We start from the raw sequence: 26,336 nt of genomic DNA, 5'->3' as shown, positions 1-26,336 counted from the left end.
TTATAACCCACCCTGTTGCATCTGGGAACCTTTTGATAACAGCCAATGCTTTGCACTTGGACTGGCAGATTTCTTCCTGCTGCGGGACAGTGAGTGAGAAGCTGTGTGGGACTGAGCTGCCTGCCATGGTCAAGCCAGACCAAACCCAACACCCTGAAAGTTTCTTCATAAAATCCAGATAAAGTATATCTCAAAGGACTGTTGCTTGTTTTACTTTCCATGAATGATTAAGATTCATGAAGATAAGACATACTATAGAACAGAAGAAAATAAGTTAGAAACACAGTCTTGATAAACTGCAATATATGCATGCAGATTTCGTTATCAGTGTAGGTATATAATGAAGTTCTGGAGTAAAGTGAAAGGCAGATACTTATCCAAGACTTACTACTTTTCAAATACAAAAAAATACACCCTACTGCTGCATTTTTTTTTCCTACAATATGTCATACAGAATATGAACAAACGTCTAAGATCTTTTACAAATTTATTCTCCTTCTATATTTTTGTATCAGTGCAATTCCCACTTAAAATATACATTAAAGGCCTAATGCTTTCTCAACTTTTAAAACAAAGTAAGCAGCTTTCACATTAGGTTTATAAAAATGCTACAGATAACATCACATAAATTAAAAAAGCAGAATTACCCTTTTTGCATATTAGCTATTCCTGGTCCTACCATTTTCTTTTGAAAACAACAATGGAGTTTCTTTCTTTTTTAATGAAAATCAACAATTATCACTAAATGTCTGTATTCACCCAAAAGTAATTTCCCATTTGTTTATAGCTTTCAAAATTATTTAAAAAGATAGTTAGAAATAAGTTTGTAGGGTTAGCAGGCTGCAAAGACACACCAGAAATAGCCATTTGCTTTAGTATTAGCCATGTACACAGGGAAATCTTTCACTGACCCCAATCAGTGTGCTAGCACAGGGATGAAGGGACCAGAACATGCTCCTCATGACTCTGTTATTCTCGACTTAATATCTTAAGATGAATGACTGGACTACAGAGGAAAATGAAAAGGATAAGAAACATTTCATGAATTCCAGGAGTCTCTTTTTCTTTCTGCTGCTAGCATTGCCTCATATAATCAAACTTCTTCACTACCTCTTCTGGAGCATTTCACATATAAAAGCTTGACCAGAAACTTTTAAGAACACAGCTTAAATTGCAGGTGTAACCATGCTGGTCTTCTGCTTGTTGAAAGAATGAGCAGAGATACAAGTGACAGCATTGTACATTTATCATAACAAACTTCAACCAGTACAAGTGGCTGATTCATACCAGTTACCCGTTACCGATTAGAATAATAATATTATTTAATAGAGATAATATTATTATAGAGATAATATTATTAAATAGAATATTAATATTATTTAATAGCAAGAGTCTTATTTCTATGAAGGTTAAAAAAAATAAATAAATAAACCAGATGATCTCATTTCAGCCTTGGTACCCAAGAGGGACTAAGATTCAGTTAAATTTTCTGTTCAAATAAAACATGATCACAGAGATACTAGTAAGAAAATGTCTCATCAGAAACAAGAAAACCAGCATCATGATGTAGTATCTTTAGTGTCTTTGTCTACATTCCTAAGAGGGAGGTCATTACCTGCCAAAAAATCTCTTGTCATTGACCACTGAGCCACTAACACATAATACTGAGATTTATATTGAGAACATAATATTGAGACTGAAAAAGTGCCCCTTAAAATACATTGCTACAAGAATACTTCATTGAGATTTTACACTTTAGATGGGAAAACTACAGCTAAATGGTAACACCAGTGAAGTAACAAATACCACTAAGACTCCTTTATTGATGACAGAGGATAGTGCAGGGACAAAACCAAGCTCTAAAAATAAGGAATGCAAATGTCATCAAATTTACCCAACCTAGGGAGGCAGCCCTCTCTGTTACTGTGCTGTCCTGGTCCCAGACAGCAGTAAGGACACACTCCTTTTTGTGGGAGTGCCAGGTTTCTGCAGAAACTGCCATCTGGTGTTTGAAAACTGCCAGGCTGGTGTTTGACTCTGCAAGTCCTCTATCTGACAGTAGTGAAAGTCTCTCTCAGAAACCACAGGCTCTTTGAGTGTTGCTCAGATGACGGGGCACCTGCAATTAAGATCAAAATGGGGAAAACATAGTGACTGGTAAATGGTGACGCCATCACAACAGCAGATAAACTAACGTTAACCAGTCATATAATGCATTTCTGCTATTAAAACTAACAGCAGCAATGCATTTCTAACATGCATTTTTTTTTTCCCTGGCTGACCAGCAATCTCATTTTCTTAGGCAGTATCGGGAAAGGTATATTAGATATATGTACATGATTAAGATGGAAATCTTAAGCCTCCATGCACGGTGGATGAAACAACTGAATCTTTATCAACAGCCATACCAGGAGTTCTCTTCCAGCCAAGAGAATTCTTGCTTTCCTAAACATCTTACAGATAAGCAACACCAAGATCTGAAGCAAAAGGCTAATGTAAAATGGATGCTTCAGAACTGGTCACATTCCTCAAAGATCTTTCATTACAAATGAACAAAGGCCTTTCATTACAAAACAAAGGTCAAATCTGAGTGCATAGAAAATGAATCCTAAATGGCTTATCTGAGGAGGATATGGGATTCTACTAAACAGGAAAGTATACACCATTAACAGTCAGCCTCGTAAGTAATGGAGGTTATCTCCATCACTAAAATTCACACTTAAGACTTAATGGGAATAAGCATGGGAAAATTTAAACCACTGTAAATGTGATTTGTAAATCTCTAAATACATTCGTATAAAACCAGGCTAAACAGACAAATTACCAAAGATCCTGACCATCAAAGCCACCAGTTAAGTGTGTTCTGTCTTGCTTATTTCAGACAGACCTGAGATACCTTAAACAAAAGCAGACATACAATAATCATATCACATGAAACATGATGAGTCACAATGCCATAAGGTAGCTACACTGACAGCAAACCAGATTTGGTGGGACTGCTCTCAATGCTCTATTAATAGGTTCCTGATTCCTTTTCACTACCCAAGCAGTAAGAATCAGGCAGTGGTTTGAGATGCTCCATGTTTTTCATTTTTGCCATTGGATGTGGAAAATGCATGACAGAAATCCATAACCTTACTAGGCATCACTGGTTGAACACTGTTTCAGCAATTAAGCTTAAAAGCAGAAAAACGCAAATCCTCCCAGACCTGGGAAGGTAAAAAGCTAAGATATGAAGAAGCATTAATTGAGTCCCAGCCTACCTTAAATTAGTTTAAATGTTATCAACCTAGTGGGCAGCAACTGTACCTATAATATGACCCCAAGATACTGGGTGGACAGATTTTGGTTCTTTATTAATGTGTTCATATAGATCCGGTTAATTGGAAACAATGCTCAACATTGCAAGAGAAATTGGAGGAACAGATATGGATTCAACCACATGATGTCAGACTACTAGATATCTTCCCAAGTCATCAAGTTATGTATTAAAATTTAGTATTTAAGAGATTAATATTTTTATGGTTAAAACAGAAAAGGGTACGCTGTACAGCAAAACACAGCAGAAAACTACAAGAGCCCACATATCCTTTTAGTTTAAATTTAATTTTTCAGATAGAAGTTATCTATGTACAATCAGTGTGCATTGTAACAATTCTGTTAATAAAGTCATTCAAATCTTCTAAAATATTAACTGGCTGCATAGCACATTTGACATTATTGCCCATGTTAAAGAGGGAAAACAAATGGATTTACAACAAATTTTGGCTGATTTGGGTTCTGAAGTGTTCAGATATTGAACACTCCTTCTTTAAAACCAATGCACCTGAAAAGCTTTCCAGAGCACAGTTTAGCTGGATATTTCTCATGATTTCATTACAACAATCACAACACTGACAGTTTAATAGAAAAAAAAAAAGTATCTAAAGTATCCAATAAAAAAAGGAGCACTAAATGGAATAAAATATTCCCTTTCCCCATTTTTACATTCTGATTCCATCAAGATATTTTATTAAAACATTTAAGTACACTGACTTTCTTTCATACTTGTGACAAGAAGGCCTGAGTTGGTGGGGAAAGGAACAGTCAAAAAAAGCCTGAGTGGGGAAAAAGCTCATTTAATTAATTTACAATAATTTACAGCCATTTGTTGGTGTTGTTGTTTTTTAATTTTTTTTGTTTGTTTGTTTCATAAAAAGGCATTATAGCTGATCACAAACAGGAGAAATCCTGGCTATTTTACAGTTATAGGTACAGAATTTAAATATTCAAGCTTGTGATGAAAAGTGGCAAGGTGGTCGCAGTGTACAATGTAAACAAGTAGCTTTGGAAAGTGAACAAAGTCCTTGAGAGTTCTTTACTAAGAAACAAAAAAAAATAAACTCCTCATTCCTTCCTGAAACATGAGCACAGGTCAGTGTTTAAAAGTTCATTTACAAACATAATTTAAACTGTGTTCAGCCTAAAATCACTTTGACATGAAGAGTTTTATAGTAAGATCCAGTCTGAAAGGGGCAGTGTTGAGGTCCCTGTAAAAGTAAACATCTTCCATTTCTTAAAAAAAAGTGCCACAACATTTGCAGCACAGTGCAGCATAAACTTTAAATACAAAAATATTTTTCTTCTGTTGGGATAATAGACCTTGCATCCTGGAAAGAAGTAACAATACTGCTACTGATAGAATATCCAGTCCATATCTTTCAAGTCATGTAAGGCAATTACTGTGTTAGTTTACTGTATATGGCTAAAAGAAGGTCCAGAAAATGTCAGTCTTTGTTATGTCTTCCGGCTACTCCATGTATGTTCAGGTGTACTTTTGTGATCTGATGAGTGTTCAAATGGAGACCTGTGTCCCAGGGGAGATCTTGAACCATAAGGAGACCTCTGATCTAGTGGTGACCTTGGGCCACTACCAGAAGCTCTGTGGTCCATTTGCCAGTCTGAGTGGTACCTATAATCTCTGGAAGATTTATGATGGCTGTACTCTGAAGCAGAACGGTGATCTGAATGTATCCTGTGGTCTGAATGGGAACGGTGATCTGAATGAGGCCGGCTGTCTTTTAAATTTCCTTCCAGGTTTGACCTGTGGTCTCTGCTCCTGTGGTCATCTAACTTTCTATGTTTACTATCACTGTAGTATCTAAAAAATACAAGTTTTTATATTAGATTAATGTTAACTGAACACACAGTAGTAACTACAGTTATGTCAATTCAACAGAACTGCATTAGAGATATATCCTCTTTGTAATTTTGCATTACTCAAAAAATATACTTTGGTGATTCCTATGAGCACACTACAAAAACAGGAAGGGAATTCTGGAGAAACTCACCTGCTGTCTTGTTTGTAGTGATCCCAGTCTCTGTGATCTTTTCCATTGCTGAAGGCTGAATATGGCCTTTTCCTAGAGTCACTTTTCTTGTAAGCATCTCCCTGATGCCGGTCTTTGTGATGATCATGGTATTGTGACAGATGTCTATCAGAAGAGTAACTGTCTCTGCTACTGTCATCATGATTTGTAGTCTCTTTCAGTCTTTCTACATCTGTTTAATAAATCAGAGGTTATGAGGAAGTCTCATATACTATAAATTCTCTTCTTCACCTAATTCAAACAGTACTTCTACTTATCAGACTTAAAAGAATATGACAACATTATAATTTGGCAGAAATATGATCTAAGTAGCTGAAAGACAAACACACTACTGCGGATGATGTAAGAGGGAAGCAATCTAGAAATGTAACATGTAGGGGTCAGAAACCGAGCTTCTCACCCTTACAAACTGAATGGACGGGCTAAATGCGGTCCAAATAAGGAGTGAGTAGAAATGCCTTTGGTAGAGCAATTCTAGACAGAATGGCAGCAACTTCCTCTCTAAATAGGAAAGGCCCCCAACAACAAGATGACATTTTAAATGTACAAACTAGTAGCATTACTATAGCATTTCACTATTAGCAATTTACTACAGCATTTACTATTACTACAGCATTACAAGCATTACTAGCATTCCTATACTGTTCTAAAAATATGTTGATTTTAAATACATGATAATATAACTAAAATATTACATAAAAATATTACAAGAATGCAGGTGTGGGAACATAGAAAACTGTATCTTGAAGTCACAATTGAAGTCACAGTTTGCAATTAGTTATATGGGATGTATTTTATTTTTGACAATACTGCTGTTTGATTTTTTTTTTCTCTGAGGCTTTTTTTTTTTGACACTACAATGGCTTACAAATGGGCAAAGAATTTCTATGAAGTTTAAAGGTTTGAGTAGACTTCTCTACCTCGCCAAAATAAAATACAAAATGTAGGTTTCCATTTATTTTTTTTTAAAGGATGTTCAACTAACTTGCTGCTCAACCCAGTAAGTACCAGGCTCAGTCTGTGCTCTGCTGAATTTCTCCAACCTATTTATTTATACTAGTGTGCCTATCTCTACCAAATTTTGCAGTATAGGACACAGATCTAGGTGATAGATAAGGGTATGTGAAATGAAATATACTAAAAAAATAAGATATCTAGCACAAGATCATATTTAAGATTTCTTACCTGGATTTCTGATTACATGGGTATTCACATTGCTGCTAATATTCTGGTCATTGTGTTGCTAAAAGAGACGAGTACATGAACTTACTGATAAATCTCAGTTTATCTGAATACTTTAGAAAAAAATCATAGAATCATTAGGGTTGGAAAAAACCTCCAAGATCATCTAGTCTAACCACCCCCCTACCACCAATATCGCCCACTAAACTGTGTACATAAGCACCATGTCCAACCTTTCCTTAAACACCCCCAGAGACAGTGACTCCACCACTTCTATGGGCAACCCGTTCCAATGCCTGACTGCTCTTTCTGAGAAGAAATGTCTCCTAATTTCCAACCTAAACCTCCACTGGCGCAACTTGAGGCCATTCCCTCTAGTCCTGTCACTAGTTATCTGCAAGAAGCAGCTGACCCCCAGCTCCCCACACCTTCCTTCCAGGTAGTTGTAGAGAGCAATAATGTCTCCCCTGAGCCTCCTCTTCTCCAGACTAAACAACCCCAGCTCCCTCAGCCGCTCCTCACAGGACTTGTGTTCCAGGCCCTTCACCAGCTTTGTAGTCCTTCTCTGGACACGCTCCAGGGCCTCGATGTCCTTGTACTGAGGGGCCCAAAGCTGAACACAGTACTTGAGGTGCAGCCTCACCAGAGCTGAGTACAGGGGGACGATCACCTCCCTGGTCCTGCTGGCTACACTATTCCTGATACAAGCCAGGATGCCATTGGCCTTCTTGGCCAACTGGGCACACTGCTGGCTCATGCTCAGGCGAGTGTCAACCAACACCCTTTTGTAAGGGTGTTTGTATACTTTTCCTCTGCACAGCTTTCCAGCCACTCTGCCCCAACCCTGTAGCATTGCATGGGGTTGTTGTGACCAAAGTGCAGGACCTGGCACTCAATGAGGTTCGACATGGGTAAGTGCCTATCAAAGGAGACTACCACAAACACAAAGCAAGTACTTATTTAAAGTGTATATGCCTTGCTGTGTTTCTGATAATCCTTTAAATCTAAACGAGTTATAACACTTGAACATTTTTATATTTAGAGAGGGTCTTAAAATATTACCTGAGACTCTTGGCGCTTTTTGATTGCATGCTTATACAGTTTGTGCAACTTTCTGGCATCAAATTCTGTAAACTTAGAGACAAAAATCCACAAATTTCTGAGGAAGAAGAAAAGAGATGTTGTAGTTCTTACATATATTCTTTTTTTTTTTGTATGACACAAAACAGCATAGATTTAATTGAAATTAATTCAACAACCTCAGTAAAAAGAAACACTGTAAAACCTGTCACAGACTAGTGCCTAGCTGCACAGCAAACATTTAGCTGTACATCAAATGTCTGACAAATTAATTACTGTAACAATTTGACACTTTGCATTATTTATCATCATTACTTTAGAGTTCGTAGTGCATGAACAGTAGTATTATTATCAATTTCATTAATGCAATGATTTGTGGAAATGCTTAGAAATGTTGCTTTCAGTTTATGCATGCCTTTTGAAAGATTGTTAGAAATCTAACAGAAATTTTCAATATTTGCTACCCAGTAACTAAAAATACAAGTAAAGTACAGTAAGTAAAACTTCTTCCAAAATTGAAGTTTCCTGCAGGGGAAGACATTTGACCTACAAGACTTATTTCCTGGAAATATCAGAGAATTCATCCACAATTCCAAATCCTGGTCAAAGATTTGAAAACAAATCAATCTGAAGAAATGACAGAAGTGGCATGGCTGTAACTTCAAGCCTAATCTGTCCTATGCAGGAACAAAGAAGAACAAACACTAGGTCAAGTATAGATGCCAAAACCCTAAAGAAAATGTTTGTTTCTATGATTACAGATAACTAAACTGAAGTCTAAAATTCTATCAGACTACCAAATGCTACAATCCAGTAACATCTGAATTTTTCAGGCTCCGGAAGCATCACTCTGATCCTTCACTCTGACTACTTAAGTCTTATTTTAACAATCGCCAAATGGTACTGTAGTATTATTATGAATACTAGCCCTATTATGTATTTCCACTTAAAGAAAAATAACATTTACTGAGGTGTTAGACGGGTCTTGTTTTTATATTTCAGACCACCTTTAAAAATTTTGAAGTACAGCTGTTTTTACTTGCTTAAGCATTCTACACTAACAACAGTCTGTAAGGAAATTATAATGCTTAACTGACTTGCATATGGAAGTGTAGTATATATTTTCAGCCCAAGTTGTAGGATGTATTTTCAAGACTTAAGTGCACATTACGATAGATTCTTAATGCAATTTCAGTTACTTTTAAGTGTAATATAATGATGGATAAAGACATTTAAGAACTCTGTTTTGAAACACGTCTGAGTATGTTATTATAAATAATTTTATGTCATATATTATTAGAGTATATTTTAAAAATAATTAAATATTCTACAAATAAAAATCAAAGTTCAGCAGACACATTTGAATTGCCTATTTTTAGCATAAATTAAAAAAAAATCCTCAAAGCTGAAAAAACAGATCCTTAAAGATAAGAACTCTTTCCCATTAAATATTTAACACTAAGTAGAAGTTATCTAGTGTTTACTTTGGGTTGTAAGAAGTGAGATTACTCCACCTACTGGATAAAATGCATTGCTATACAGTATGAAGAAGTCAATCTATTAAAAGCCAGAACCATTTATAATCAACTTGTATAACCCTTACTTAAGACAGCAGAAAAATACAAGAAAAAGAGGGTAAGAAACAAGAGAAATAATCAAAAACTATTATCCTTAATACAAGTAATTAAAGATTTTCCTTTTACAAAACAAAAATTCATGCAGAAAAACTTACTTCCTCCACTGTTTAATTTGTTCTGGATTTGTGTACTCCTTTAGGCATTCAGTAATGTGATCCCCAATTTTGATTAGACACTGTCTAGTATGTTCCAGCTGCTCCCTTTCAGAAAGGCCCTTCTCTGGTCTATCCAGCTGTTTCAATGCTGCTTTGACAGGCCTCATTCTTTCTTTGCACTGTAAAATGCAGAATATATATATGTGTATATATATATGTATATATATAAATTAAAAAAAAATTAGAACACGACCCCACCCATTACTGTGATATTTATACAGGCAAGACAGCATTGTTACAAGCAAAACAAAACACAAGACCTTGCTCATAGGGTGAGGGGAACACATTGAAGAATACCACAAACAATGTGTCAACATCTATGGAGAAAAATCAAAGAGGCTGTTCCTTGAGAACAGAGAAGTTATGATGCCCCATCCCCAAAGAGTTCAAGGAAGAGAGTTCCATTGCTAGTTCATGACACTAAGCAATTAATCAGCTGCAATACATATTGACTTAGCCACAGCTTAAATTAGATAGCTTGCAGAGCTCACTGCTTAAACCTAGAAGTGATCAGAAAAATGTAAGTGTACAGAGAAATCAAATGACTTCCAGTCACAAAGCTATCCACACATCCACCTGAGTCACTGGAGGCCCATCCTGGGGATCACAGATAAGTCACTTGGAATGTTTAGTTTAAAAATATACAAAGATGAGTCAAGGACATACTCATGAGAATCTAATTTGCGTGTCACAGCCAGCACCACAATAAATCCACTAAACCTGACCAGCAGAAACAGACAACCGTTGAAATCTGTATGATAAAACACACAGAAGAAAAGCTCACGACTGCTCAGAAGAACTCATTGGTACCTTTCAGGCTTACCAAAGGCTGCAGTTGACCTATACAACTCTACATATATTGTGTGTACATACCTCTTTTTTTTCTCTAATATTGATTCTGCTTTTAGACAGAAGTAGTAATTTATCCGAAATTCTTTTGGTGTCAAAGAGATTACTCCAGCCAGGTATTTCTAAAGGCTTTAGAATTTGTTCCTTCCTGTGTCTAATAATTTATGTCTGTGATACCGCAGGAGGGAAGTACTGAAACTTAATTTCTCTTTTTATCTTACTAAGAGGAAAAGCATTTATGATAAGGTGAAGCCAGAGACTCCAGCAATTGCATTATGTATTCTGCTCTTGAAGCAGTATACATAAGTTTTTGTTGAGGATAGATCTTTACAGAGTATATTTAAAATCTATTTAGCATACAGACTGCTAGGTAAGTTTTCTTACTATACTGCATACCTGCAACAAACAACAGAATAAAACTGCTGGCTTGAAGACAAAAATAACTTCAGAATAGTATCAATATCATCCATTGATCTAAGACTTTACTAGCAAGAGATTGTCTGGTACTGTGCGTAATAATGAATAAAGAATCAGAAACTTCCATTTTTTAAAATATCAAGTGTAAACTTGTAAATCAAGTTATCAAAAAGGGACTTACCACACTAAACGTCTTCTGATCTAGTTCTTCAGATTCTTCTGATATAGGAACTGGTTCACTCGTGGCAGTAATGTGAACTGGAGTATCCAACAATGGAATTTTTTTATTTTTTTCTTTATTTTCTGATTTGATTTCATTTACCTAAGAACAAAATATGAAAATATTTGAGTATATTTTGGGTCTGAAATTATCTTGTAATGTATGACAATAACCATAACTCTTGCATACTCTTCAATAATAGGAAGGAAAACTATGATGGTACATTTTACTTTCTCTGTGGGATGGAAAAGGAGAATGGAAAAGGAGTAAGTTTCTTTTCTTGTACCCATGCATACTCACAATCCAATGAAGATACATATAATTAAGGAAGTAATTCCCCATTTCATATGCCTGTCTTCATGGTTGCAAGTGGTAAAAATGTAACTTCAAATGATGTAAAAGATTTCAATGAAATGACAACTGATTAGATCCAAAATACCTTTTCAATTCAAAATCATTCACAAAAACCTAGTGGCCTTTTCTGATGCTGTATAAGATAAATAAACCTAGTTACCTTCTCTTCCTTTACTTCTTTTTCTTTCTGTGTGGATTCTTTTACTTTGTTTTCTCTCTTTTCTTTAATATCTTTTTCTTTTAATTCTTTCTTATCCTCTTTTTCTTTTTTCTCCCTTTTCAAATCCCTCTTATTTTCCTTTTCTTTTGTCTCTCTTTTTTCTTCAGCTTCCTTCTTTATACCAATATCTGGCTCAGGCTTTTCTTCATTTTCTTTTTCTGCTTTTATTTTTTTATGTAGATGTTTCACTGAAACAATCTCATCCTGCAATATGCAAGCATATATGTCACATCAAACTGAGTTTCTAGCTATACAAGTTTCGCAACCATAAGATTAAAACATACTTTTTATCTGTGCATTTCTTTTTTTTTTTTTTTTTTACATGGATTTAACATCTATCAAATAGAAATGGATATAGTTGTAAAGAAAAATGAGGGCTATTTACTCATTTTCTTGATGTGACACAAAACAAGTACTGATTTGGCAGTGATAAGAAGGGAGTGAGAAATTAAGTCACTTTAATTTCTATATGCCAAAAGAAGTCTGTCCCTGTAAAAAGCTCTAAAGCACTAAAGTCACTAAGGAAGTATGTCTTGAAAACTGAGCTGATTGTTCAGGACACTCAAGTGATACAGATGTCAGAAGACCTCTGCTCTAGTTAGCTTTGTCTCAGTAACTTTTTACTGATCCCACATTAAACGTTCACAGAAGAAGGCAAGAGAGTCCCAACTTCCATTCTTTTGGAGCTGTTCTTTTTACTATGCTCAAATAAAAAGCCTTACTTACAGACTGTCTAATAGAAGCCCATTTAATTATTTGATGACGAAAAATACATCAAGCGTTTGTAATATTTGTTAATGAGGTCAGAGTTGGAAACTGATATCCTTTCAGACAGAAAAATACTATTAAGTAACAAAAGTAATATCACACAAGCAAAAGAATCATCATCATCTTTTAATCAATTTAAAAGATATCTTGGACAAGTTGCAAAAAAGCAGATGTAAAGACATCTAGTACATGAATTACAATAAATTACTTAGATTAGGTATCAAGTTATTAGCACTCTGGCAGTTAAGTAGTTAGAGCCAATCACTTGGGTGTCTAAAGCCTATTTTGGGATCTAGTCTTTTTTTTTTTTTTTCCCTTCAGAGGTGAAATTATTTGTCTCTGCCCAAAAGTATTCAAGTAATGCATAACCATTATTAAATACACAAAAGCATTCTAGGCACTCTCCCAAACAGAACAATCAATCAACAGACTGGCAGTGTCTTCTGTTTTGAACGAAGACGAAGTCTGACACTTTTTTTTTCTTTTTTTTTTTTAAGTAGTCTGAAGACTTAATTTATGTTGTTTTATCATTCAGTTGCGAATTATCAATTCACTGGGAACTATGAAAACACTTCTCAGTCTTACATTCCAAACAAATCATTCAAGTTATCGTATCTACAAAATAAGCCAGTCTACAAAGAAAGGTTAGTTTTTTGTTATTTATTTGTTTTTTTATTGGTACGACTTTATATTTATGCTTATAACTTATTATGTTATATACTTATAACATATAGGAAGGCTCCAGTTAAAACTTACTACTTTTTTTTTTTCTTAACTTTTCTGTAAACTGCATCATAGTTCTCAGACTTAATCTATTTCAACTATGTATTTCAATTAGTGTATTTCAATTAGTGTTTTATCTTTACAGAAAAAGTTGACAATTACAATGGCCTGAAATAGTTTTAAATGATTATGAAAGACACTTACATATTTTGGTTTATATTAAACCAAGTAGGAATGATTTTAATGATACTTACAGATTTGCACTTACTTATTTAAACTATTTCAAAATTATAAAATTAGGTATTTAACCCTAAATGTTATGTTGTTCTCTCTAGTGGTTTCTGCTGTGTAATAGATATAAGAAATAGATCCAACAAAAACAGAGGCCTAACAGAATACTTCAGAAGTAACACAACATAATGAGGTTAAGTAGTCTTTTTGCATAATTAAAGTCATGACATGCAGAAATTTTCACTTGCACATCTTGAAACATCATTTATTCATGCTGCTCCTTCTAATTGGGTTTGACTTTTTTTTTTTTCTGCTGGTCCTGAACTAAAACATACCTGAAGAACCAGTTGCTACTACTGTAGCAACACGCTAGCCAGAAACATTCCATATTTGTATGTTGTATTAGGTTTACATTTCTAACAGATACAATGCTGAAGTCTTTAAATAACATTGAAATTGATCAATGATACTTTTAATTACACTACAACATTATTTAATAATAAAATTTGGAAAACTACTCATAATTCCTCAGCTACTGGGTTATCACCAAATTACAACAGATAGTCCATGCAATTGTGCTGATGGAATATTAACAGTAACAACCACATGAAGAAGATGCCATTCAGGTGCGTCAATTTTACTAGGTCAAACAGAAAATAAAATAGAAATTTCTAGCAGTCATCCTCACTATATGAAAGATATTTACCTTATTATCCTCCTCATCATCATCTTCATCAGATTTTTCTGAGGGCTGTGGCGATGAATCACTTTTTATTTCTTCTTTTATTTTTGAAGCCTTTATCAACTTATTCTTCTTAGTTCTTGTTTTCCTCCTCTTTGAATTGCCCTGAACGCAAATTAGTACCTTTAATACAGCAATTGGCAAGCATCTCCTCACCAGAGTTGCAGAAAAAGATTTGTTTTTATATCAAATAGATTTCATTTTATTTATTGACAGTAATGACCACCACTGTTCTCAGGACTGGAGCAAGCACAGTGCAACAGTAGAGAATACTAATAAGAGAGAATGCTAAATAAGAGAGATTAATACAATGTGATATTTGCAATTCATTTCTTAAGTTCATCTCATGTAGTATGATTACCAGTACTGCACAATGTGAAAAAGGAGAACAAAAAAAGGAAAAGGATCTAACACCAAAAGAATTTTATTTTATCTTGCTACTGAATGCCAAATTTTACTTACTGCACCAGCAAGCCTTTGTGCTTCCTTTCTTGCAAGGTCTTTATTCAGTAATTTTATGAGGTAGTCTGCACGAGTCTGTAACTGCTTTGCCTGGGGTTTCTTATCTGGATCATCAGGTAAAATCTGAGGAGAATGTTGGTAGTAGGAACTATGAGTACGCATTATCAGATTTCAAAAATCAGATTTCATTTATTAGCCTAGAGCACTCAGAACAGAAAAAGTTTCATAAAAGAAGGTGGATTTCCACTTCAACTGTATCTAGCAAATATACCAGCATGCTTGAAAGCAATGGAGAATTTCTTATGTTTTCATTTTTCTAAAAATAGCAAATGCTACATCTTGGAAATTGCCTCACAAAATTTAGAACAAACTAGACTCAGATTTCTGTTTCCACTCTGACAGTTCATTCTGGGCTCCTCTACCAGTCATCCACAGAACTCCCAGTTCTGCCTCATGCATCCTCTAAATGAAGAACTCATTATTACAGTATATTGCAGATGCCAGAAGTACAAATGGGTGGTTTAATAAAACAGAAAATGAATTGAAGGCAGAAGTATAAATCATTACTAAACAAATTTGGACAAAACCCTGCCTCCTTAAATCTCAAAGCTACAGGTTGTTCACACTGTCACGAAGTTTGCCTCATCCTAGCTTTTTCCTAAATGTGTTGCTCACTATTGCTAATCAGCTATTGCAGTACTTCAGTCTGATCAGTACAGCTATTTTCATGTCATGATTGTCCATCAACTGAAGAACCTTGGGATTAAGTGGTGGTGGAGAAACTAAGACAAATCCCTAGAAAAAACTCCCTTCAAAAAACTCAAGAACAAAAAAACCTCATCTCAAACATCTAAAATAGGGAAGCAAAAGACAGAAAAGAAAGAATTCAAACGACAGAGGCTCACAGAAATAGGGAAGCATAACTGACCATAAGAAGGCAGACTTCAGCTGAAGACTCCAAATCTAATGGCACACCACACAAAGGATAGATATGTGGAAGTACTACAGGTATGTAAAATCTCTGCAATTTCACTTATCATAAAATATGCTCTTTCAGTAACTGTCACTAGCATTATTATCTAAACAAAAAAAGTCCTTGATAAAACATTGTAGATGACATACCTTCTGTGTCAAACTGAGATCAGGATCCATTTTTATCATTTCCCAGCTGCCATAGCCATATTCATAGATGCCTACTAACAGATTGGAATCATCTTCTTTACCCCAGTCTATATCAAAATGAGCAGCCTTGGTATGGCATGGGATTACATATCTAACAGAAATAAATCACAACGACAAATAGGAGATTTTTATTTCTGAAGCTTAGGAAAGAGGATGCTGACTTACTAAGAATAGAAAACGCACATCTAGTTACATCACTACGATGCTATTATATTTAGGAAAGTAATCCAAGTACCTACCACTATACTTTCTTAACATTTCCAGAAAATATTTGTTGAAATCAACACTGAAATATGTTTTAAAGCTGATCAAGATTATATTGATCATGATAGACAAAAGACATCTGTCTGTGGTCCTGGGTGGTGTCACAGAGTTGGCTAATTGTGAAGTTCTCTTGTTTTATACTTCTGTATAAAACATCATCCAAATGAAACTGCTAACTGAATATGCAGATAGTGTAAAGATTGTGGTACACAAGGAAAAGAAGTTCAGAGGGTGGTAACTACCACCAACAGTTACCATCTACTGCAGTTCAACATATACTGCTTTCCCTCAAGCAGATATGACACATGGAACAGCTCATCAGCAAGCCTGACTTTTAGTCTGGATGTAGTACTATGAGTAACTGAACGCAGTGAGTACAGTTCAGAAGCCAAAGCTGATACTGACCTCTTCCTTCCCTGAAGGAGGAAGAAATAATGAAAAACAAATTTGGAGCAGTTTGCTGCTGCCAGTCCTTACAGAGAATGGAGGGACAATGCTGTGACAGTTTCCTCTGAGTCCAGGTTTTCTGAATAAAGCAAATAAAGCCTGAACCATTTTCTAAATTATAACTTCCTTCAGGAAAAAAAATACCTTTTCCTTTCTTCTGGATCCGAAGGAATGGATTTGTGCAATGGTGCCAACTCTTCTTCATGAGAGATGACTAGCTTTGCATTCACCTGCACTCCTGAGATTCGAAATGTTGGGCCTTTAACTTTCCCAAGTCTACCTCCTTAAAATAAATGATCAAAGTATTAAAATGTTAGCTGTTACATGTATCTTATAAAAAACAAAGAAAACAAGCAAGTTCACTGCTATAGCTATACTATGAGACTTTTCCTTAACATAATGGTCTAATTAAGCTCCATAATCTCAAGGTCTTTCAGATAGTAACAGATAATTTTTAAATTTCACAGTAATGCAAAAACAAACTGCACTCTGCAGTGACAATTAAAAAAAAAAAAAGGAAAAGAAGTTGTTGTCTTAGTATAACCCTTTTTCAAAATCACCCAGAATGATAACATTTGTTTTTTCCCCTAAGAATTGTTTCCTATTATGATCAGAGTGCAAAAATAATTCAGATTTCTTAACACTTTTTATTCCCCCTCACACACACAAACACCTCCAAACACACTGTACCTGCTCTTTCTTGTCCACATGAATTGTCCTTTAAAGCCTTAATGCATCCATTATGCACAAGCTCTCCCAAACGTCTAAGGTCTGTTTCAGATTTATCAACTAGCTCAGCATCCCTAGCTACAGCATCTAACCTGTAATACAAAAAAAACCCATACATTTCTATAGGTCTGCAAGTTTAGCAATTGCAAATGACTCCTTCAGATTTTGAAACTAGAAAAATGATCATCTAAGTTATCAGTCACCTGCACTTGTTACCCAGGTGGTTAAAAAACAGTTAAGTAAAAGAATATAGTAATTACAAAAAGGAAAAAATAAAAGAAATTCAGATATCAGAGGACAATATAACAATTACTATAAAGGGCCCTAACTCTACAGTTTTGAGATAGATTGTAGTACTTTTTTTTTAAAAAAAAGAAAGAAAAGAAAAGGAACCATTACATACGACATGATCATATAGAATATACATATTTTCAAGGAAAATAAGGATGTTAAGTTTTTCTTAAGCTTTTTGCCTTATTCCATATCTTAAAAATGAAATAGCAAAAGTAACTTGAACAGTTAGCAGATAGCAGTCACAGTGGATAAACTGATGGTCTTTCAACAGGCTATCAAACAAGACAACAGCATGCCTATCACCAATGCAGATTAAACAAGACAATAGGTAAAATATAAAGAAAATAACAAGCAGTCCAGCAAAACTGAAAGGTTTCTTGATGCTAACCCAGAGCCACGTTACAGTCAAGTTAAAAGACCAAGCATATTATTTTCTCTCTAGTCTAAGGTTTCTTGTTATATTGTTCTAATTTTTATGAAAACAAGGTTTAAAGTTGCTACACAATTATAAGTTTACCTTTCAAGAGGGCCACCGAATTTCTTGTAACTCTTGATAAACCTAATAACAGAAAATAATTTTGCACTTTAAATGTATGCTTAACTAACTACATTAGTTTTTAATTACTTGAATTGTCCATAAAGAATTGTACTGAAATCCTACCAATATTTTAAAACCCATAGCTTGATATATATCAAGATAACCTGCACATAGTCATAGCTCTATTTGGTTTAAGAACAAATATAAATAAAACTATAGAAGGTACAATTTATTTTTTATTAAAAACAAAAACAAAACATTTCCTTTACTTTCACATGACAAAATTCAGCAACTAGATGTGTTTAATCAAAAATAAAATGGAAATTTGTAAATAGAGAATTCAGACATTATGTTATATCTGAGCATAACATAAGGAGCAATCTGAAACAATACAGGTGATTTTAAGATTTCAGAAAATACAACATGGAAGATAAAGGAATGTTACTGCTTTTGGGATAAATAACTGATGGAAAGAAATGAGAAATAGCAGGATAAAGAGGGAATTAAATAAAAATAAAGGGAAAAAAAGAAATTTCCATAACAATCAAAGATTCAAGTTGCTAGTGCAAGCATGTGAATACACTTGAAAGAATAAGCAATCCACTTTGTTAGATGAAACAGAAAGGCAACAAGAATCTTTAAAGGATTATTAAGGATTATTATTATAATAAAAAGTATTTTGAAAGATTTAAAATATTTTAGAGAAATGTGAACACCTAAATTTCGGAAGCAGAGTAACATTTCACAGAGACACAAAGGCAAAGCAAAGGCAGTTCTTCTTCCTGCCAAAAAATACTTTAGCACCAGATTTATTAAACCAACTGTTCAAGATACACTTCTCAAATGGGATTTTGTATTTTTTAGCTTAAAAAGACACCTTATGAAATTAATTCAACTACAGTTTCAAGAAGCTTAAAACAAAACAAAACCCACTCGACTTTTTTTGTAGTTATCACCAAAAAGCTGTACATGTTCTTTCTGTAACGTTCACACAGAATCATGGGAAGTAAACTATTTTTCATATGTTAAAAAAAAAGTTCACCCACTGTTATCAAATCTTTTTTGAAATCACTGTCCTCAGGGGATGCAGGAATTTAGAGTAATAATAATAAAGTAAAAAACAATCAAGAATCATTTTCCAAGCTAATTTTATCCCTTACCAAAATGGATTCAAATTCTGGCCATAACAGTTCAACTATGTCAACACCAGAAAGTACAAAAACTGCTTTTGTACCTTTTCAAGGTAAAACATTAAATAGAAAGAAAAAATTCAAATAATTTCACAAAAATAGACTGTCTTTAGTATTTTTGAACTCTATAATGATTTAAAAAAACCAACTGTTTTGCCCCTTTAAACATGCACATCACCCCATATCTTACCGCCTGATCTCTGCATCACTAAATCCTTTAATATTTTCTCGAGGAATAGTTCGTGGTCTTCCACGCTTTTTTGGACGTTTTCTTTCCGTGATGGAGTCACTATCAGATCCAGAATATCTTCTGCTCCTACTGCGTCTTCCTTCACTTCCATTAAAGCTGATCTGGAATTTCAGAATAAACAGTTCAGAACTACATATTAACACAAACAAAATAAACTTTTACCTAGCCTGTCAAAAATATGAATTCAGAGAAGGAAAAAAAAATGCAAAAATAAAAATAAAAAGACAAAACAAATATACAAGTCAGTTAAAACCCAGAGGTACCTGTTTTGCACAGTTTCTCATCCTTGGGAGCATATATATTTCTTCAAGTTCTTTTTGTCTTTCCTCCTCTTCTATTCTTCGCCTCTGGACTTCTGGGATGATTTCTTCCCAGTTTCTTGAGTTTCTTTCTGGTTCCAACTCAATATCATCTTCATCCATATTGGAAAAGTTGGCCACCTTATACATCAGAACGTATGTATTTTCATCACTTAAATAAATGACTTTACTTGAGCAAAACTTAGCAAAAGATATTTTATGAATCCTAAGTTCTTGATGGCATATTTTATGCATCTATATATTTCATGCATTTGTATTTATTACTGCTTTATAATACACATAAAATCTATACGTACATGTTTCAAGAAACACTGTCTCTAATGAAAATATTTTCGCTCATTTATGATACAGTTGTACTCCATGCAATATAGGCTCAGAAAAGATGAAAATTCTTCTTCTTTTTAAAGCTAATGTAGATCACAACAAAACACATCCCCAGTAGCTATATTATAGTTAGCTTCCTTCAGAATAAGTCTAATGACATTTGAATGCCTCAGTTCATTTGAGACTGTAGTAATGCAAAACTATCCAAACAGTACACCGTAGGAATTAAAAAAGATTGTACATGAACCATCAGCAGAATAGTAATTTAATAGCCTACTGATCTAAACACTTATCATACTATATATTTCAAATTAAAAAAAAAAATCACCCACATTACAATATGTCTAGCTGGTGACACTTAAAAGATCTGTCATTCAAGTTTACTTCTGTGCTGAAAGCAATTTCTAAAAGTCATCAATTAAGAAATCCAGACATTATGTTTTGTGTTCAGAAGTACCACAGCTGCTTAACATTAAAGGCATTAATGCAACAGTACCCAAACCTCTCCTCATTAACACGTTCATAAATATCTCTTATTTTATTAGTAAAATACATTATAAATATTATTAAATGTTTGTACTGAGGGTATAATGAAAATTATTAGAAAGAGAGAGTTAACTTATTGTGGCATCTCTTTTATAAGAATGAAGGAGATAGGTACATAAAAGAAAAATAGAAGTTTTTAATAAGGGAAAGTAATTATGACAGGAGGGAGATGACAAAGCAATACCTTGAACTGTGAAAGCAACTCATCTCCTACAGTTAATGGACCTGGCTCATTTTCCCGAGTTTCAGCCCTCTTCAAGATTTCATCTATATCCATTTCCTGAAAAAGATTGAATTTAGCTTTATAATGAAATAATTCATACATACTTTGGGTTGTTTTATTTTTCAAGTCTAGAAGCATTACTTACCTGGGGCTCCTGTTCTTCCCCTTCAGGTTCTTTAAAAAGTTCCTCTGCACCAAACTTTAAAATTGCTGATAATTCTTCTTTATTAAAAGGTGTTGAGCTGAAATACAGGATGTTTCAGGAAAAACATTTTATTTTACTAGACTGAAACAATTCTCTGTAACCAGGAGCCAGTTAAGCTTTCTTTTTACTGTCAATTAAAATTTGATATAGAAACAAAAATCTACAAAGACAAAACACTTTGCAGTTTTTATTTATTTAACCTTGGTTTGCCTTTCATTAACAAAGTGAACTTACTGACAATTTTACTTACCTGTCAAATATAATTAAATACAAATTGACGTGTAAGATAATAAAAATATACCTTGAAGGAGTAGAACCTGTATGTAGTACAGTTTTTCCTGTAGTGTCCATTCTCTGAATTACTAGATGATCTAACACCATCTTCTTCTTGGCTCTTTCAAGAATATCTTCTTCTACTGATCCTTTTGTGACTAGACGATAAATATTAACCTGTATTTTAAATGTAAATTTTTGATGTATTTAAATAAGTGAGCAACAAGAAGGAGAATTGTCAGTCTTGTCTACACATCATCTGAATTTTACTTATTTTATGAAATACTAGTTCAAACTTCTTACTATGGTCTTACATAAGCAGTTTAAAAATAGAGAAATAAATTCTTAATACTTGTCTTTTTTAAGCTTCAGTGATTAGCCACAAGCATTGCCACAAGCAAAACTCTTGTATTTCTGATTATTACCACAAGTAAAAAAGAAACCCAAAGAGAACTACGAAATACTTAAGTAATGGGAATGTAGCTGATGGAGTTATTTTCCAGAATGACATGATGCCAGTGAAGGTGGGACAGACAAGCCCACAACTCTTCTCCCTCCCCATACATATACCACAGCTGCCATATTATGTCTCCATTTAAGGAGATTTAAAAATTAAAAAAAAAAAAAAAGAGCATTATTAACATTTTTAGCACACCCAGCCAAGTACTAATTATTCTCAAAATACACGAATACTGGAATGGCCCAGACAGTTGACAGCTACTGTAGGGAACTGTCCCTCAGGTTTGGAGCTTACAGCTGAATGTACCTGTTTCTTCTGTCCAATCCTATGAGCTCTAGCTTGTGCTTGCAGATCATTCTGTGGATTCCAGTCAGAATCAAATATAACTACAGTGTCAGCAGATGCCAAGTTTATACCTAATCCTCCAGCTCTGGTAGACAGTAAAAAGCAAAAGTCCTGAAATCATAAAATGAAATCGTTTTGTATTTAGTAGTTCTGATATTCTTAAATGAACAACTGTGACATTTATGCATTCTGTGGCACACATTAGAGTCATACACTGTCAATTCTGTAATCGTTCTATAGGGAAAGTTTCTTTGTGTATAAAGCTAACATTGATAACTATTTGCAATAGACATTGATGCTCATTCCTTTGTGGTTTAAAGGCTGTAGCATCCTAGATGTCAACCAAAAAACCCAGTCGAATAGAAGACTGGACAAAAGTATGTAACTCTGCTGTTAAAGCCTTGTATGTAACAAAAATACAGTTTCCCTTCACCTACCCACTTAAGAAAACTAATCAGCCATGGCATACTAGGGGAGACATTGAGACTACATAAGACCAGTTAAATTAAGAAACAGGAGGCAGAATTCTTCCTGAAGGGTCACTGCTGTTCAATATATTTATAAACAAGCTTGAGACATGCAATAAAACAACATATGAAATTCGAGAGAAAGTAAAATAGGAAAAAGAAATTAGTATAGTGACAGAAAACAGCAAACCATGACTCTCAGGAATGAGTCCTGGGAATTATGTAAAATATTTCCATGAAGATCTTTGCTCATTAATGGCCAAAAATATATGAAACGTTACAAACTTTTAGGAAAGAAATAGAAGATAAAGCAGAGAACATAATTTGGTTGCTGCACAAATGTGAAGTTTGCCTTCACTGTTAAATACCGTGTGAAGTTTAGGTTCCTCAAAAACTGTACGGTATAACTGCAAAGCTTTCAGAAAAAGGCAATGATATCTATACTAGGGATTTAAAACAGAATTAACTTCTGTATTTAAGATATATCTGAAGTTTATTTCAAGGAGTTAAGTCCTCCTCTTCAATTGTAGCAGAAACAGAAGCTCAGCAGCAACTGAGAAATGCAATCCTATTACCAAGAAAAAACAATCACTCCCTGTGCCCCAAAAAAGGAGAAAGATTTAACTTGATCAGATGGAACAGCTTGTATATTAGGAATGTTATATAAGCTATAAATCCTCTAAGCTTAAAAAAAAAAAAAAAAAAGCTGTAACAGAGACACTTATAAATTCACAAGTCACACAAAGAATCGCCAGAAATCAGGTTTTCATTGTTCATGAAATAAAGACACACAACGTAGTTCTGTGCTTTGCATTAAATCTAAAATCTAAAAAAGTAGATGTAAACCCTACACTCTAGCCAAGAACAATGGATTTTCAAACTTATTGATGCATTTCTCATTTTTCTCAACATTCATTTTTACAGAACGCTTCTGATATTTCTTGGGAAAATATAAAATAGGAAAAAAAATACCATACCTCTGATCCTTCTGCGTTAAAATGATCCAGTGCTTGTTTCCTCAATTCCCCTTTTATTGATCCATCAAGTCTCTAAAGAGATTGAATACTACAGTTTAAAAGTAATTCTTATGCTATATTCTCATCAGAGCAACTTGAATTCTCAACAGCCAAAACACTAATGTGAAGGAAAAAAACGAATGTTAATGCTTCACATCATCTTTTTAATTCAAGGACACTCTTTTATTAAGTAAAGTGGTAAAGATCAGATAATCGCAGAGAGGCTGAGGTTGGCAAGGACCACTGGAGGTCATCTTGTCTAACACCTCTGCTCAGACAGGGTCCACTAGAGCAGGTTACCCAGGATCATGTCCACTTGGCTTTTAATTATCATGGCAAATGGAGATTTCACAACCTCTGGACAACTTGCTCCACTGCTCTGTCACCCTCAGAGTAAAGAAAAGATTTTTCTTAAATTCAGGATCAAGACTACTAGGCTTGTTACCTGGAAGGGAAACTGACGATACTTTAGGTACTCTGCTAGGATGTCCAGCATCCTCACCATCTGAGAGAAAATCAGAACTCTGTTGCCACGTTCTCTCAGACGAATCAGTAGCTTGTCAAGAAGGATTAGTTTCCCGCTGCTACGTATTAAATGCTATCAAAAGAAGAAATATGTATTACAAAAACAGTTCACCTCGATACTAGTAAGTGCTGCAGGTGGTCAGACATTCTTTTAAGGTTTGTCTTCCTGTCTACTGATGTGGGAGAAAAACAAAAACATTCGTCATTCCTTATAACATACATACTTTAAAATATGCATGATAGGACTGTTGTTTGTGGTGCCTAACAGACTTTAGGTGGGTTACAATATCAAGACTTCTTGGTTCTTTTCGGAATAACTAGAACAGAAAGCAAATGCAGAATTTAACGTTTCAAACATTAGGCCTCTTTAGGTTGAGAAAGAATTTTGGAGAATGTGTTCATTCATAATTAAGAGCTAAAAAAACTTCTTAAAGTGGACCAAAGAAGTAATTGTTAAAAGTCTGCAATTAATAGAAATAATGTTTGAGCAGTTATAAGGGATTTAATTTTGTATGAGGTAGCTGTAGAGTGTGCCAAGTTATAAATGACACTTCCTTTAGCTTTAAAAAAGGTTTCATATTACAAAATAGCTTGCAATCACAATTGTCACTGCACAAACTAGTATTTTTGGGGGAAATGTTTAAGTTATCAACTTCAAGGCTTACAGGAAAAAAATCTTTAGAAAAAGTTATGTTGATATAAATCGCATCATTGATAATTTTTTTTTTAATCTGTTGTGCTTCTGAGCAGTTTTGGTACAAATATTAGTTAACATTTACTAAAAACAAAAATTACAGCCCATCTCTGGTAGTAATGATAATTGTTTTCATCTGGAACAACAACACCAAAAAAATCAGACAGATTTCAATGATCATTACTTTTATTTCCTTTCAGTTTGGTTGTTTGCAGGCATATCTGGTTATACAAAAAGCTTAAAAACATTCTGCAGATTGCTTTATGCTGTCATACAGATTGCTGGTGTACCACTGCCAGTCACCTGCATTTCCATTTACCTTACATTCCTCTGTTTAGCTGCTTTATTTTATCTGGGTTTAAAATAGGTCTGAAATTCATTTTGTGTGAAGATGCATAGCCTGTTTCAAACTATTTCTTTTTTGTTTTGATTGCAATTAAAAATCATTGATATTTTATTTAGTAGAGATCTGTCTAGTGTTCAGTTCCAATAAAGAAACAAAAATCAATTCACTTACCTGTAAAGTCCAGGATAAATGTTTTCAGAGATCTTGCTCTTTCCTAATACTTTAATAACTAAAAAATTGCTAGAACACTATAAAATTACAGTGTGCACATTACAAACATGAATTCCCCAAATTAAAAACAAAATGACATTACCTGTAAGGCCTCCTGTTTATTATAGAATTCATTATCATCTGGTGGCTTAATGAGGTAGCAATGGTTACAACATTTTTTGAGTTCCATCATAATGTTCAGAAAGCCAGAGGTACTGCCTTTTGAACCTTTACTGAGGGCTTTATAATTCCTTGTTAAAATCCACCTATGATGTGAGACATACAGTGTAAATAACCAGATGTGGAGGCAAGACAAGCTCTCAAAATATAAACTAAAAAAAAAAAAAAAGCAGCTCCTAGTAAAAATGTACAAATGTGCCAAACAACAGAAGCAAAATAAACAGAGATTAGACCAATAAACCTTTGCTTCAGAGAACTTCCTTGTTGTGAAATCCTAAAAAGGTGCTTGATTTTTACTCTTTTGCCCCAAATTCAAACTGCACTATGAAAAATATTAAACCAGTAATTTACATGTAGACATATCATTAAAACATTGAAATTTAAAAAAATTTGTTACTTGTAATATTGTTTCTGCAGTGCACTCATTTCCATCCTCAGAATTTGCTCAACTTTTGCAGGTAAGGACTTTTCTACATCTTTTTTAACTCTTCTCAGCAAAAACGGTTCAAGCTCTTTGTGAAGACTTGCATAACCATACTCTCTTCCTTTGCCATGCTCCTCTTCAAAATCTTCCCAGGAGGAAAATCTACAATATAAAAGAAAATAAGTGTAAAATAGTGACAGAGTGAATGACTGAAAGAAGTAGTATTTAAGAACAATGCTAACACAATTACAAAAAAAAAAAAAGTATAAACATTCCAAATGGATTTCTTCCCCCTCCTCTGTTTAATTCAACCTATTTCTGAATTTTGATCTTTCAAGAAATTCCAAATACTTTGTCTGTAAATAGAAGAATGGAACTTCCCAAACACTTTTACAGAATTAAATTTAAAAATAAACTACTAAATAAAAGACCACAGTGGCCTTGATTGCAAGACAATTGAACATTGGTTGGCATT

At 34.2% G+C, this 26,336-nt stretch overlaps 2 protein-coding genes across 5 annotated transcripts in view; one reads left to right on the top strand and one right to left on the bottom strand.

The window, feature by feature from the left end:
- LOC308185095 (uncharacterized protein) overlaps nucleotides 1-26,336 on the top strand; it is an 846,543-nt gene that overhangs the window by 257,262 nt on the left and 562,945 nt on the right. The window lies entirely within an intron of this gene.
- The window catches only part of CHD1 (chromodomain helicase DNA binding protein 1), a 54,925-nt gene continuing 31,924 nt past the window's right edge, over nucleotides 3,336-26,336 (bottom strand). The window contains exons 15-37 of one of the 2 annotated variants that reach the window (XM_080573313.1): nucleotides 25,835-26,023; nucleotides 25,361-25,523; nucleotides 23,928-24,080; nucleotides 23,444-23,515; nucleotides 21,961-22,110; nucleotides 21,223-21,371; nucleotides 20,862-20,958; nucleotides 20,678-20,773; nucleotides 19,567-19,743; nucleotides 19,244-19,404; nucleotides 17,843-17,884; nucleotides 16,993-17,123; nucleotides 16,447-16,585; nucleotides 15,532-15,682; nucleotides 14,410-14,532; nucleotides 13,912-14,052; nucleotides 11,424-11,687; nucleotides 10,871-11,011; nucleotides 9,364-9,542; nucleotides 7,614-7,710; nucleotides 6,555-6,612; nucleotides 5,331-5,541; nucleotides 3,336-5,140 (exon numbers count right to left, since the gene is read on the bottom strand). In XM_080573313.1, coding sequence (XP_080429439.1) covers nucleotides 4,777-5,140; nucleotides 5,331-5,541; nucleotides 6,555-6,612; nucleotides 7,614-7,710; nucleotides 9,364-9,542; nucleotides 10,871-11,011; nucleotides 11,424-11,687; nucleotides 13,912-14,052; nucleotides 14,410-14,532; nucleotides 15,532-15,682; nucleotides 16,447-16,585; nucleotides 16,993-17,123; nucleotides 17,843-17,884; nucleotides 19,244-19,404; nucleotides 19,567-19,743; nucleotides 20,678-20,773; nucleotides 20,862-20,958; nucleotides 21,223-21,371; nucleotides 21,961-22,110; nucleotides 23,444-23,515; nucleotides 23,928-24,080; nucleotides 25,361-25,523; nucleotides 25,835-26,023 — 3,448 coding nt within the window. In that variant the 3' untranslated portion in view covers nucleotides 3,336-4,776. The remainder of the gene's footprint in view (nucleotides 5,141-5,330; nucleotides 5,542-6,554; nucleotides 6,613-7,613; nucleotides 7,711-9,363; nucleotides 9,543-10,870; nucleotides 11,012-11,423; nucleotides 11,688-13,911; nucleotides 14,053-14,409; nucleotides 14,533-15,531; nucleotides 15,683-16,446; nucleotides 16,586-16,992; nucleotides 17,124-17,842; nucleotides 17,885-19,243; nucleotides 19,405-19,566; nucleotides 19,744-20,677; nucleotides 20,774-20,861; nucleotides 20,959-21,222; nucleotides 21,372-21,960; nucleotides 22,111-23,443; nucleotides 23,516-23,927; nucleotides 24,081-25,360; nucleotides 25,524-25,834; nucleotides 26,024-26,336) is intronic. The other variant, XM_080573314.1, reaches the window with a different exon arrangement.

Source organism: Anser brachyrhynchus (genome assembly GCF_964034855.1).
Source record: "Anser brachyrhynchus genome assembly, chromosome: Z".
NCBI classification, from domain to species: domain Eukaryota; kingdom Metazoa; phylum Chordata; class Aves; order Anseriformes; family Anatidae; genus Anser; species Anser brachyrhynchus.
Note: the sequence above shows the minus strand (reverse complement) of the source record. Positions and strands in the feature narration are given on the sequence as shown.